The sequence below is a fragment of the Choloepus didactylus genome, chromosome 9 (genome assembly GCF_015220235.1).
Source record: "Choloepus didactylus isolate mChoDid1 chromosome 9, mChoDid1.pri, whole genome shotgun sequence".
Classification (NCBI taxonomy): domain Eukaryota; kingdom Metazoa; phylum Chordata; class Mammalia; order Pilosa; family Megalonychidae; genus Choloepus; species Choloepus didactylus.
The window spans coordinates 87,161,528-87,177,052 of NC_051315.1; the positions used below are offsets into that span (position 1 = coordinate 87,161,528).

At 35.4% G+C, this 15,525-nt stretch overlaps 1 protein-coding gene across 5 annotated transcripts in view; it reads right to left on the bottom strand.

The window, feature by feature from the left end:
- Positions 1 to 15,525, bottom strand: part of DNAH7 (dynein axonemal heavy chain 7) — a 371,530-nt gene that overhangs the window by 313,206 nt on the left and 42,799 nt on the right. For all 5 annotated transcript variants that reach the window (XR_005218999.1, XM_037850664.1, XM_037850667.1 and 2 more), the window contains 2 exons: positions 13,006 to 13,131; positions 9,001 to 9,120 (listed from right to left, as the gene is read on the bottom strand). Coding sequence is in view for 4 of the 5 variants with exons in the window: in XM_037850664.1 (XP_037706592.1) it covers positions 9,001 to 9,120; positions 13,006 to 13,131 (246 nt within the window). In the remaining variant the exon portion in view is untranslated. The remainder of the gene's footprint in view (positions 1 to 9,000; positions 9,121 to 13,005; positions 13,132 to 15,525) is intronic.

The following is a 15,525-nucleotide window of genomic DNA, read 5'->3' on the forward strand; positions in this document are numbered from 1 at the left end:
AAAGTAGGAACATGTTGGAAGTTAAGCAGTTATCTTAGGTTAGTTGTCTTTTTCTTACTCCCTTGCTATGGTCTCTTTGAAATGTTCTTTTATTGTATGTTTGTTTTCTTTTTAACTTTTTTTTTCATACAGTTGATTTGAAAAAAGAAGGGAAAGTTAAAAAAAAAAAAAAAGAAAAAAGACAAACAAGGAAAAAAAAAAAAAAAAAAAAAAAAAAACGATGTAGTGCCCCCTTGAGGAGCCTGTGGAGAATGCAGGGGTATTCGCCTACCCCACCTCCATGGTTGCTAACATGACCACAGACATAGGGGACTGGTGGTTTGATGGGTTGAGCCCTCTACCATAAGTTTCACCCTTGGGAAGACGGTTGCTGCAAAGGAGAGGCTAGGCCTCCCTGTATTTGTGCCTAAGAGTCTCCTCCTGAATGCCTCTTTGTTGCTCAGATGTGGCCCTCTCTCTCTGGCTAAGCCAGCTTGAAAGGTGAAATCACTGCCCTCCCCCCTACGTGGGATCGGACACCCAGGGAAGTGAATCTCCCTGGCAACGTGGAATATGACTCCCGGGGAGGAATGTAGACCCGGCATCGTGGGATGGAGAACATCTTCTTGACCAAAAGGGGGATGTGAAAGGAAATGAAATAAGCTTCAGTGGCAGAGAGATTCCAAAACGAGCCGAGAGATCACTCTGGTGGGCACTCTTACGCACACTTTAGACAACCTTTTTTAGGTTCTAAAGAATTGGGGTAGCTGGTGGTGGATACCTGAAACTATTAAACTACAACCCAGAACCCATGAATCTCGAAGACAGTTGTATAAAAATGTAGCTTATGAGGGGTGACAGTGGGATTGGGAATGCCATAAGGACCAAACTCCACTTTGTCTAGTTTATGGATCGATGTGTAGAAAAGTAGGGGAAGCAAACAAACAGACAAAGGTACCTAGTGTTCTTTTTTACTTCAATTGCTCTTTTTCACTCTAATTATTATTCTTGTTATTTTTGTGTGTGTGCTAATGAAGGTGTCAGGGATTGATTTAGGTGATGAATGTACAACTATGTAATGGTACTGTAAACAATCGAAAGTACAATTTGTTTTGTATGACTGCGTGGTATGTGAATATATCTCAATAAAATGATGATTAAAAAAAAAAAAAAAAAAAAAAAGTTAAATCATGAATAACTGATTAAACCACGGGAGGGCTTATTTGGTTCAACAGCTTAAGAGTTCATGCTCTTCTGTCTGTTCCACAATAACTTGAAAGCAGGATACAATTCAACAAAATCATGTATTTTATTTTCCTATGCTCTTTAATATTATGTCTTGAAAGAGTGGCTGGTTTAAAATAAACTTCCAAATATGTATATATCCTTGTGATAAAAGGATAACAGTGAAATTTCATATATATGCACATCATCATGATAATAAGGAAAGTTTTCATTTTACAAAACCACTGTCCAATGCCACAGAATTAAAGGATATTTGTATCTTCTTTCAGGAGAGATGATGGAGGACTTTTTTTAATAGGGCAAAGGTCAGTATGATTTCAGGGGTGGCCTGACTGTTCCAAGACAGAAGACTTAAGTTTTAAATATATTTATTCATTCCTTTAACAAATAGCTGTTGATAGGTGGAAATAACCCGTGTCCATCAACAAATGAATGAATCAGCAACAGGTGGTACATACACGCAATGAAATCTTATTCGGCCATAAAAAAGAATGAAATTCTGAGACAAGCTGTAACACTGCAATATGAAAAAACCTTGAAAACATTATGTCCAATGAAATAAGCAAAACACCTAAGGACAAATATTGTATAATGTCACTTATAAGAGTTGTCTAGAAATTACGAAATTAGGGGTTACCAGGGGAAAAGGGGTACAGGGATAGCAGAATGTATGTTGGTGGATATGGGATTTATTTAATGAAATAAAATTAATTTAAAAAAATAAACAAGAGTGGGGAAATAAGACCTGTGGCTAGAAAGTGAGGGCTCTATAATTTGGGCCCTCAATTGGTATAGCATTATTTACTTATGATCTTAGGCCTTACAGTTTAGAGGGTTAATAATACCGGCTGAGGAATGAGACAGACTAGTACTTGTGTGTCAGTTCTATGATAGAAGACAATCTAAATCACTTAAGTCATGTATAAAATGAGGATATTAATAATATCTACCCCATGGGGTTGTGCCCAGCTCATGGCCAGGATAGCTGTTATTTTTACCCTATAAGCCAAATATCAGTGCCATCCTGATTCTCCATGAATTGTAAGATTCTCAAAATGAAGAGGTTCTCACTCAAAAAAGATTTTTTTAAAGAGAGAGAAGGATAGATTGACAATGTTTAAAAAAATGTGTTCAGTGTTACTATGTAATAGGAAAGAACAGTTTCACAGGAGATATAAAAAGATGCGACATCATCTTTCCTCTCTTACAGTTATGAAGGCATTGTGTCACAGTGGAAAAACAGCTTTAGAGTCAAAGGATAGAGTAAATAATGAAGAAGGGTTTTACAGTGAAGATAGTAATTTCACTGAAGAATAGAAAGAAGTGGTAATGAGGAAGACACTAAGAGAAGGATCTGAAATGGAAGTATGATAAAAGGAAAAGTAGGTAGAGTGGGGAGAGCTGATATATTTGATCATTTCACTGTCTATAATAGAGAAAACAGACTAGAAAATAGGAAGAAATAAGTGTGTGTGTGTGTGTGTGTGTGTGTGTGTGTGTGTGTGGAGGGGCAGTCAGCAAAGACTTTTGCAGAATCTGGGAGATAAAAACAAGAACTTGGAACAGCATCATGCTCTAAGATGAAGCCATGGCAGATCCTCCTGCAGCAGGCAACACCATTAAAGCAATAAGTAAAGAGAACAAGCAGCAAATACTAAAAAGAGAAGGGCAGTGCTGGATTAAGAAAGGGGGCTGAACAGCTTCTGGTAGTTCAGGCAAGGGATGAAATACGACTCGAGCTTTAGGACTGGAAAAAGAACAGATAAAGAAAGTACATTTTAAAAAATTATTTATTCACTCATTATTCAAAAGATATTTACAGAACTCCCTATTGTGTGCAAAACATTTCAGGAACAAAAGATTACTGAGCCCTCAAAATGCTCACAGGCTAGTGGAGGAAAAGAGGCATAAATAAATATTATAAAAGGTAAGAATTTATAAAAGGACAAAGTGTAAGTGGAGATCAAAAGGAAGAGATCACTTTTGACAAAGTAACAGTGAAGGTTCTATGGAGAAGGATCGTTTAGGCTGGGTACTGAAGGGCAGAAGAGAGACTTCTCTGCTAATGAGTTACATCAAGGATTGTAAATCTTGCGGACCATAATATTTTGCTGATGATAATTAAGAAGTCCTTGTTCCATTTCACTCTCCTTAACCTCTGATTCAGTCATTATAACTATGTATGCAAGAATGACCACTCTAAGAGACATAAAAAGTGTAAAAGGGAAGTAACTGAACATCTTTCCAATTTTCCTAGCACTCCCATCTGGCAGATGGAAATAAACAAGGAGTAACTAATTACTTTAAAAATCACTAATTGGTTAAAAAAAGGAGAATGAAGAGCCTCCAGACTTACCCATGGATAGATATTTAACAGAGGTTATAGTCTAGTCTTAGAAGTTACATCCTTTTTTTATTTAACATGACTATTTTTACAGGCATGATCCAAGGTGAAAGTCTTTTTCAGAACTGAGTATGGGTAAGATGGGTAAGGTCCAGGTTGCAGAAGACTGTAAAGGATAGATTAAGAAATAAATACTTTTATTTTATCAGCAAAAAGGAAGCACTGAACTGGGGAGTATTTTAAGAAGATTCATCTGGCAGCAGTTTTAAGCCTATGCTTAAAAGGAGAAATATCAGAGACACAGAGAAAGAGCAGTCATGCAGATTTTGCAAAACTCTAGGTGGGACGTTAAGAGGGCCTCTCCAAGCATGGTGACACTGGGAATTAGGAGGAAGGAGTACAACAAATGGGTGATGCTCTTGAGAGAGGAGCAAGAATAGCTGACAACCATAAAACAAGTCTCAATAAATGTAAAAGGATTGAACTCACAAAAATTATGTTCTCTGACCACAACAGTGCGAAATTAGAAATCAGTAACAGAAGGAAATGTGGAAAATTCACAAATACGTGGGAATTAAAAACACACTCCTAAATAACGAATGGGTCAAAGAAGATATCATGAGGGAAATTAGAAAATACTTTGGAATGATTGAAAATAAAGACACAACATATCAAAATGTAGGGAATGTAGCAAAAGCAATGCTCAGAGTGAAATTCATATCTGCAAATACCTACATTAAAACATAGGAAAGATCTAAAATCAAAAACCTAAACTTCCTCCTTAAGGAACTATTTTAAAAATTGCAAATTAAACTCAAAGTAAGCAAAATGAAAGAAATAAAAGACTTGAGTGTAAATAAACAAAATAAAGAATAGAAAAACAACAGGTAAAATCAACAAAACCAAAAGTTTGTTATTTGAAAACAGCAAAAAAATTGAAAAAACTTCAGCTACACTGACCAAGAGAAAAGACTCAAATCTCTAAAATCTGAGATGAAAGAGGGGACATTAACACTGATCTTATAGAAATAAAAATAATTAAATGGAACTCTATGAACAAAGGTATACCAACAAATTTGATAACCTAGATGAAATGGACAAATTCTTAGAAAGACACAAACTACAACTGACTCAAGAAGAAGTAGAAAATATGAATAGCCCTACAACAAGTAAAGAGATACATTAATAATAATATAAAATTTTTTCAAAAAAGAAAAGCCTAGGACCAGGTGGCTTCACTGGTGAATTCTACCAAAGGTTTAAAGAAGAATTAGTAGCAACCCATCATGACATCTTCCAAAAAGAAGAGAAGGGAACACTCCTATCTCGTTCTTTGAGGTCAATATTACCCTAATACAAAACCAAACAAACATATCACAAGAAATGAAAACTATAGACCTATATCCATTATGAATATAGATGCAAAAATCTTCTAACAAAATACTAGCAAATCAAATCCAGCAGTATATAAAAAGGAATATGCACTACGACCAAGTGGGATTTATCCCAGGAATACAAATTTGGCTCAACATATGAAATCTACCAGTGTTATACCATATTAATAGAATAAAGAAAAAAAATTATCTCAATAGATGAAAAAAAGTATTTGACAAAATCTAACACCATTTCTTGATAAACACACAAAATAGGAATAAAAGGGAACTTCTTCAACCTGATAAAGGACATCTACAGAAAAACCATGGCTAACATCATAGTTAATGATGAGAGACTGAAAGCTTTGCCTCTAACATCAGAAGCAAAACGAGGATGTCTGCTCTCCCCACTTCTACTCAACATTGCATTGGAGATTTTAATCAGGGCAATTAGGCAAAAAAAGAAATAAAAGGCATCCAGATAGGAAAGGGGTAAGTAAAACCACCTCTATTTGCAGATGACATGATCTTATATATAGAAAACTATAAAGAATCCATACACAAAAAAACTATTAGAGCTAATAAATGAGTTCAACAAAGTTGCAGGATATGAGATCAATATACAAAAATCAGTTGTAATTTCTATATGCTAGTAATGAACAATCTTAAAATGAAATTAAGAAAACAATTACATTTACAAAAAAAAATAAAAAAGAATAAAGTATTTAGGCCTAAATTTAACCAAAGAAATGCAAGACTTGTATGTTACAAACTACAATTTCTTTGTTTAAAGAAATTGAAAAGACCTAAATAAATGGAAAGACACCCAAATCCATGGATAGTGAGAAAATATCGGTAGGATGGCCATATTCTCCTAACCGATCTGCAGATTCAATGCAATCCCTATGAAAATCCAATGGCCTTTTTTTTTTTTTTTTTTTTTTTTTTTTTTTTTTTTTTTTTTTAAAGAAAAGGACAACCTTTTCCTAAAATTCATATGCAATTGCAAGGACCCAAAATAGCCAAAATAATCCTGAAAAAGAAGAACAAAATTGAAGAACACACACTAATTGAGTTCAAAACCTACTACAAAGCTACAGTAATCAATACAGGGTGGTACTTAAATGAGGATAGACATATGGATTAATGGAATAGAATTGAGAATACAGAAATAAACCATATATCTATGGTTAACTGATTTTCAAGAAGGATGCCAAGACCATTCAATGAGGAAAGAATAGTCTTTTCACCAAATATTGCTAGGACTACTAGATATCCACATGCAAAGGAATGAATTTGGACCCCTACCTTACACCATACACAAAAATTAACTCAAAAAGGATCACAGACTTAAATGTAAGAGCTAGAACTATAGGAAATCTTTGTGACCCTGAATTAGGTAATGGCTTCTTAGATAAGCACAAAAGCACAAGCAATAAAAGAAAAAAACCAAAAACTGGACTTCATCAAAATTAAAAACTTTTGTGCCTCAAAGGACACTATCAAGAAAATGAAAAGACAAACCAAAAAATTGGAAAAATATTTCAAGACAGTATATATGATGAGTGTCTAGTATCCAGAACATATAAAGAATACTTACAACTCCATAATCAAAAAGAAAGATAAAACAATAAAAAATGAGCAAAGGACTTGAAAAGACATTTCTCTGAAGAAAATAAGCAAATGGTCAATAAACACATGAAAGATGCTCAGCATCACTAGTCATCCCATACACTGTGAGTGGAAATGTAAAACGGTACAGCCACTTTGGAAAGCAGTTTGGCAGTTTCTCAAAAGAGTGAAACACAGAGGTACCATTTTACCCAACAATTCCACTCCTAGGTATATACTCAAGAGAAATGAAAACATACGTTCATATAAAAACTTGTCTATGAATGCTCATAGCTGCATTATTCATAATAGTCAAGAAGTGGACACAATTCAAATTTCCATCAACTGATGAGTAGATAAACAAAACTTGCTATGTATAGTCATACAATGGAATATTATTCAGCATAAAAAGGAATGCAGTATTGATGCAACATGTATGAATCTTGAAAATATTATGCTTAGTATAAGAAGCCAGACACAAAAGATCACATATTGTATCATTCCTTTGTTATGAAATGATCAGTAAAGGCAAATTCATAGAGACAGAAAGTAGATTAGTGGTTGTCAGAGGAAGAGGGAAGGGGATATGCAGAGTAACTGCTCATGCATAGGAGTTACTTTTTGGGGTGATGAAAATGTCCTGGAATTAGTAGTGATGGTTGCATAAAAACCACTGAGTTGTACACTTTAAAGTGGTGAATTTTACGAATTACAACTCAATAAAAAAAATAGAGTATTTAGCAACACACCAGATACGGTGGGTTTGGGGGTAAGGTTGGGATAGTAAGGGTTTGTGGATGATGAGCAAAAGACAAAGAATGTCAGAAGTTTTCAATTTGACCTGGGGATGGTTGCAAACAAGAGGAGAAGCAGGTCTGGAAGAAAGAGAATAAGCATTGTTACGGACATGCTGAGATTCAGATGCTGACATGGCATTCAACTGGAGATATTCAGTATAAAATTGCTAATAAGGGCTTTGAACTAGAGACAGCTGATTTGAAATTACCAAGACAAACTAAAGAAGAGAGACAACAGCAGACATTTCAGGAGCCCCTAGATTTAGGTAATGTAAGGATAAGAAGAGCCAGAGAAAGAGACAGGAAAGAAGACCCAGAGAAGCACAGGAACACAGAGAAACAGCTTCCCAGAAAACAGGAGTGGTAAATCGCAACTGCTAAATAGATGCAGAGTATGAGGACCAAGAGAAGATGTTTGGGATTGGGACACATGTCATAATTAACCATTTGCTCACTGTTCTCTGCTGTGGGTGAGTGGATGTTCTGTCTTTTAGCCACGATAAATATATTTTGTCTCATTATTAGAAGTATGGTCAGAGAGTTCTTTCCTTTAAATCAATCAGAAAGTATCAAGAGATGCAGCTAATGAATCTACATATCTTAGTAAACAAATTCAATAAAGGTTTATGCTCTACTCTGTACTTTGCCACCCATTTTACTAAAATTTACGGTGATAATATATTCCTGGGATAGAACCCTGAAGTTGTAGATCAAGAGAATTTATTCCTATTCTGTCCTTAAGAGGTCACTTTCTTCTCTGTAATTAATTATTGGGTTTCACTCTGCACCTATCCTCTTCTACTTTTTTATGTTAACTAAATACTAACCTAAAATAAAAGGCTAAAGTTCCTTCAAGTAATGACAAAGAATTTGATTCTAACATATTGGAGAAGAAAAAAGATAAAGATTCGATCTTAAACTATCAAGATACATTTCTAAGTAATTTTTGGAACTCATGAAGCTATGCCTTAAGTTTCATGTCCTTTGTTATATTAAATTTGTTCTAGTTTTACTGTCTTATTTATAAAAACTGAATGATCCATGCTAGAGACAATTTTCTTATATTGTTTCAGAGTAAATTTTCTAGCACCCACATCAGTAATTATTTTATGGGGCTATTCCAATCTGAAGGGTCAATCTAAGGAGATGTTTAATTATTGTTTGATATGTCGAACCTCCCAATGAGGTTATATACTCCTTTAAAGAACATACTTTCCCCACTTAATCATTCTTTAAACTCTTCTACATCCCTCATCCCAAAACAAAATAAAACAGACACAGTGCCTTGCATGTATTAACAGTAGGTACCAAATAAATATATGATGAATAATTAGTTGATGGTGCTTCCATAGTTTCTCAGATTTCTTGCATTCCCGCATGGTACCCAAATCCACTATCAGAGCAGAAGTAGAAACCAGACATCGAGAGAAAGGCAAGCAATAATTGTAGTTATTTTACTTCCTACACAATCTATGTTGTATAGAACATCTGGATAGATACTAGAGACCAAGGTGGTTAAAGACAATAACTCTCAAACAGAAATGATGAAAAAATTGTTAAAATGAGGTTTTCTAAAAACAGTTAAAATGTAGTACCCCTCCAATTACACTTTCAAATTTGTGTTTCTCAACATGAAAATGCAAAACTTTACTTTTTAAGTAGAGTCTCTTTGGCAGATTCCATGTGTTTCATGACAATGGTCTGAAAATTTGACAGCTCTAATGCATCCTGGCGAGTGTGAAATTCTTCTATATCAACTAAACGTAATTTTCTGCAAGAGAAAAAGATAAACCATAATTTTTAAAGGCATTTTTAAAAAATTTCCTATTTTTCTAATTGTTCCTTTCTCAAAAAATCACATTCCAAAGTTATATCAAAAATGATGTTCCATAAAACTAAATTTTCAAAGGACATGAGATGATCTAATTGAATATATATAATTAGATTCAATAGGAACACAATATCACATGATATGCACTGTGAAGTAGAAGGTTGCAATAATTGGGATGTGACGGATACTTTAGTCTGGTATTTGCTTAAACAGGAACAATTAAAATGGGGAAATAGGCAGGGCTCAAAGCTTACAGGGTCCACTGCTCCTGAAACAAAAATTGCAGCCTCTCCGCAAAGAAAATTGTACCACGTGGTGGGGGAAAGCCATGAGGTGGGGGAGCTCTTATACCTAACCAAGACCCAACTGGTCTACAGAGATCTTTTGAATCTGTCTGGTTTTGGTGGTGGTGTTTTTGTTTTTCAAACACAGAGCATACAGATTTCAATACAATTCATTTTCTGACTACAAAGTCATGTATCTTTGGTTATTTACTCATTTAAGAACTTTCTCTGGCAGAGCAATTAAAATGAAAGAACAATATATTACCTATTATTATCATTGTGTTCAATTTAACTACAGACTCCTTCCCTACTAGAGGAACTCTTTAATTTTCATATGATAAGTAATTTCTATGTAATCTGAAAGATAATAAACACTATTAAAATATCACACTTGATATCTACTTAAAATACTATGTAGTAAACAAATATATTTCAAATCTATTTTTGTATAGTCCTTTCACAAGTTAAAATTAACCTCTTAGGTGATAGTGCATTTAGTACATGACATTGATAATACATTAGGAACAAAGTAGATGAAGCCATGGCTAGTGGAACCTTTGGCGATGTGTTAACTGGACAATTGAACATTAACCCTTTGAAATGAGCAATGTAATATTTTAAGTAAAATTCTTCTAAAATGTAGCATAACAGTACATGCTAAAAATAAGCTGTTGTTGGTCAATGTTTTCAATATTATTTTATGTTTTAAAACTGTAGCTGTAAATCAGGATGCAACACTGAAACAGAACCGAATAAGTCGTTGCAAGGGTAGGAGCCCTGGAATTCAATTTGGCACCAAGCCACCAAGCCAATTTTCTCTGCAGTTCCTTAGTGTTTGATTTGAAACTTAATTCAAGGCACATGCCACCCATCTTTGTTGTTCTGATACTGAAAGGCCTTTCCAGAGGTTTTGCAGTACAACCACATTCCCCTGAAATACCTGCTAATAACATTTCCCATTTGGAAAAACTTCCTACTCAATAGGTTGAATTGTTAAGAAGCTGGGAAAAGCATGACTAAATACAGTTCCTGCTTTCTCAGGGTTATTCTTACAATAATTTAGCAACAGAACAATATTTTAAACTGCTGGTTTAAGACAATAGAAACCATCAGAAAAAATAATTATTGCTCACTATGTGTTAGGTTGAACTTGGTTAGCAGAAGGAAACTGTAAGTCTCCTTATAAGTTTCATCTCTATTTTCTATTAATAGCACCAAATAATAGCCCCATATTTACCACCAGACCATGAACCCTGGGATCATCTCTGAACTTATCTTACTTCTTCTCTGCCACATCCAATCAGAATAGAGTTTCTATACATTCACCTGTCATCACATTTCTGAGCTGCCTTCATAAATGCTGCCGCCTGATGTTCATCACAGGATGAAACCCACTTCAATCCTTGGGAACACCACTGATTTCAGGTAGGAGGGATTTCAACAGTCCTGGCCTGATGCTCTACTTGGCAACGAGTCAGTCTCTGACATTGTTCTCCAGCTCTCAGAACTAACCTTACTTCTTACTGGGATCAAGTTGCTCCCCTCAATCTCACTCCAGGTGCCTACATTCCTTGCTCATTCCCTGAACTTGTCCCCTTCTTGGAAACATGTTTTCTTCTTATAGTCAAAGTACATTCAAATTAGCAGGCTACAGGCAGTGTTCTGCACTTCACTTCTTTCCCCTAACAATATATCCCAGAAACTTTTCCATATCAGCCCATTGAGATCTTTCTTATTCATATTTTATAGCTGTATAATATTCCTTTGTATGAATATACTATAACTTATTCAACCAGTTCATTAATAATGTATACTTGGTTGCTTTCAGTCTTTTATTCTAATAAATAAATGCTATCATAAAGATCCTGATATTTGGATCATTTCCTGTAATTTCAAGTGTATCTGTAGGCTAGTTTCCCATAAGTAAGATTGCTGGAGCCAAGTGTAAGTGAATTTATAACTTGATAGATAAAGTAAATTCCCTCTCAAAAGGGTGCCCATTTCTCCAAGCCTCATCAACAAAATGTGATGTCAAAACTTTAGAATTCTGCCAATCTGATAGAAAACATTTTCTCAGTGTAGCTTTTATTTTTAATCTCTTTGTGTTTTTCTTACTAGGAGTAAAGTTAAGCATCTCTTTAATAAGTTCAAGAGTGATTTAACTTGTACCCTCTCTGAGCACTGTAGGATAAATGAATCCATATTTTTTAACCTAGCAACATTTTTCTAGCTTTCTCTTGGTCAAATCACAAATTTAAAAATTCCTTTTATCTTTTAAGATGAGCTTAACTTTCTTAGACATCTGCCTTTTACATTCAACACATAATTTATATCATGTAATTTATATCACATGATGATTTCTACAATCTATTGTGATCTTCATATCCATATACTATTTTTCAAGCAAAAATATGGGTGTGCTGTGTAGGTTGTGATTACATTACAAATGCTGTCTCTGACATCGAGTGCGTTCTGTAAGCATAAATACTGAATGCCATGAATTCACACGCTCCATCTAGAGTGGACTCCTTCAAGTTGCCACAATGGATCACTTAGATCCTTTAGATGATTTTCTGTGTTACCATCCCCCCAACCTTCTGCCACACATAGAGATGTCCTATACTTCCAAGGTCGGCTGAGGTTCAGGGCAAATGAATGCCACCCAGACTAACAATGCCCTGTGTATTCTATGTCAGCTACTACTCTGAGGTGCAGCACTCATGACTGTCCATCCCAATCTTAACACTCACATAGAGAGCAAAAACGACCTATGCTTTCAAAGGCAACATCAGAGCTAGTGGGGTTCCCTTTCCACCCGCAGCCTGAAAAGCTGCTTTCTCTTTTGTCTTCATCCTCTGTCATAAGGGCAGGGGCAAATTCTGGCTTTGAGAGAACCGAAGGGAGGCCCTCTTAAAAAAGAATAATATAAATCTCTATTACTTTCGCAATTTTTATTTTAAAAATACATACATCCACATGAACATATTGCTAGGCCCTCTCCCAGGGTTCTGGAGGGGTTCATGCAAGAGAGAGGGCATGAAGCTGAAACTTCATCAAGATGTGGCAAACTCACCTCAACCCCAGAGCCCAGCTCTTTTCACAGCCATCTCTGCCAAGCACTTGCCATGTCCCCACCAAGACAAAGTCAGAATCCCCAGAAGACCAGGAACTTCACCTCATGCCATTCATTTGGTCAATATTTACTAGCTTTCTAAGCTGTACAGATGATTATTGCAGCTAATGTTGTGCAGTACTTAAAAAGGTATGGCAATGCAGACCCTTAACCATGATTACCCTTAAAGTGCATGTAGCAATTGAGTGGGAGTTGAGGCGCAGGAGAACGGGGTTAGAGACCAAAGGCAACTTTCACTTTTTACTCTATAAACTTACATACTGTTTCTGCAATAACGAGTTTGAATACTTGCGTTAAATTTTGAATTAATTTTTAAAATTTTTCAGTTAAAATAGCAAAAGAAAAAATTAAGGTGTGATAAAATAACATTCCTATCTCCTGAGAACTTGAAAGTTTAGAAACACTTACCTAAAAGTATTGTGCCACAAATCTAGTACAGCCAGCATTGTAGGGTTCATTGCATTCAAATGATCTCTAATATAACTGCTTGCAGCTAAGAAAGACTTCCTCCAAGGTTTTGGCAGAATTTCCATTCTGAAAACAAAGAGAAAATATTGTTATCTTCTTTAAAAATCTAAAGGAAGTACTTTCTATAGTCAATGTACTTTTTGAGAAGTAATGGTTTCATTTTAACAAAAAATACAGTGAATCCCTCAAGGTACTAATAGAAATAAGAAATTAAATTTTAAAATATATTAAGATCATAGTCTTTGTGGTTTAGTATAATTTCATAATAAATTATGACTATGGAATAAGATTTGAATTTTTAATTCATAAGGTAAATTTTGTTCTCTAAGTACTTAAACCTGTTATTGGTCATCAAATTGAGTTATCAAGTCCACAAATAACTTACAAAGATCACACAGAAATAGCAGCCAGTTATTTTCCATATATATCCTCAAAGATTCTCTATTCATCTCAGGATACAAAATTTTTAATTTTTTCCTTGATTTTTAAAAACATTTCGTGGATATAGTCCAATTTGCCTATGGAAATCCCTTTGGACTTTGTCCTCTGTTAATGTGTAAAGGTTATTTAAAATCCACAAAAACTCTCTAACATTCTAATTTTTTTAAAGGTTTATTAAAATACATTCAAATACTGTATGTTCCGGTTTGCACAACCGCTGGAAATGCAGTATACCAGAAATGGATATTTTTCTAAGGATTATAAGCCTTAAACAGTTTTTTAATGTTTTTTAATTTTTTATTTTAGTTTTATTCACATACCATACAATCATCCACAGTGTACAATCAACTATTCACAGTGCCATCATATAGTTGTGCATTCATCACCACAATCAAGTTTTGAACATTTTCCTTACTCCCAAAAATAAAAAAAAAGAATAAAATAAAAGTAAAAATGTACACCCAAAGCATTCCATCTCCCCCATCCCACCCCATTTTTCATTTAATTTTTGTCCCCATTTTTCTACTCATCTGTCCATACACTGGATAAGCCACAAGGTTTTCACAATCACACAGTCACATCATGTAAGCTACATAGTTATACAATCATCTTCAAGAATCAAGCCTACTGGGTTGCAGTTCAACAGTTTCAGGTATTTCCTTCTAGCTATTCCAATACACTAAAAACTAAAAACGGATATCTATATAGCATATAAGAATCCCCTCCAGAGTGACCTCTCAATCCATTTGAAATCTCTCAGCCACTGAAAATTTATTTTGTTTCATTTCTCTTCCCCTTTTTTTTGTTTCATTTCTCTTCCCCTTTTTTTGTCAAGAAGATGTTCTAATCCCAGGATGCCAGGTCCAGGCTCATCCCTGGGAGTCATGTCCCATGTTGCCGGGGAGATTTACACCCCTGGGAGTCATGTCCCATGTATCAGGGAGGGCAGTGAGTTCACCTGCCAAGTGGGCTTAGAGAGAGAGAGAGAGAGAGAGAAAGAGAGAAAGAAGGGCCACATCTGAGCAACAAAGAGGTTCTCTGGGGGTGACTCTTAGGTACCATTATAAGTAGGCTTAGCCTTTTCCTTTGCAGTAACATGCTTCATCAGGGCAAGCGCCAAGATCAAGGGCTTGGCCTACTAAATTGTTAGTCCTCAATGTTTGTGAGAATATCAGTAATAATCCAGGTGGGGATGTCCAACATTTCCGCATTTTTCCCAGTTCCTCAGGGGGGAGCCTGCAAATACATTTCTATTCTCTGCCCAAATTACTTTGGGATGTATGGGATTTCACACTAAACTTTACAAACCTACCAGATCTCACTTCCTATTCACAGTTCCATGTAGTTATGGTATTTGAACCAACTGAGCATACAAGTTAAATTATTTAGTGTGCTGCAGAAAATATAGATCCTGCACCAAATAAACATCTCTTTCCGTGGTCTCACACAGAAGTTTAAGTTATAAAACACAGTCAATATTGCCCTTTACCCTTTGATCTGATTTGTCTTAGTCCTAACCAGATTTGCTTCATATATATCTCTAACTGAAGAATGAACTCTTTTTCTGCTTTTTCTTTTTTAACGGTTGCCCTATGAGGTAATACTGATATTCACAGCTGCTGAACTTTAGCTCTGAGTTTCAGGAGTCACACAGATCACAAAGTTAATGGATTGGCTTTTACAATGGGGTTTATTAGTTCACAAATTTACAGTTCTAAGGCCTTGAAAATGCCCAAGTTTTAAGGCATCAAGAGGTAGTACCTTCTCTGAGGAAAAGGCCAGTGTCGTCCAGAGCACCTCTGTCATCTGGGAAGGCACATGGCTGGTGTCTGCTGGTCCTTTGCTCACAGGTTGTGTTGCTTTCAGCTTCTGATTCCAGTGGCTTTCTCCTTAAGCATCTGTAGGTTCTCACTTAGCTTCTCCAAGGCAAACTCCAGGCTTCATCTCTTAGCTTAGCATTTCCAAACGTCTTTCTGTCTGCATCTCCAAATGTCTGGCTCTGTGTCAGCTCTGAGCTCT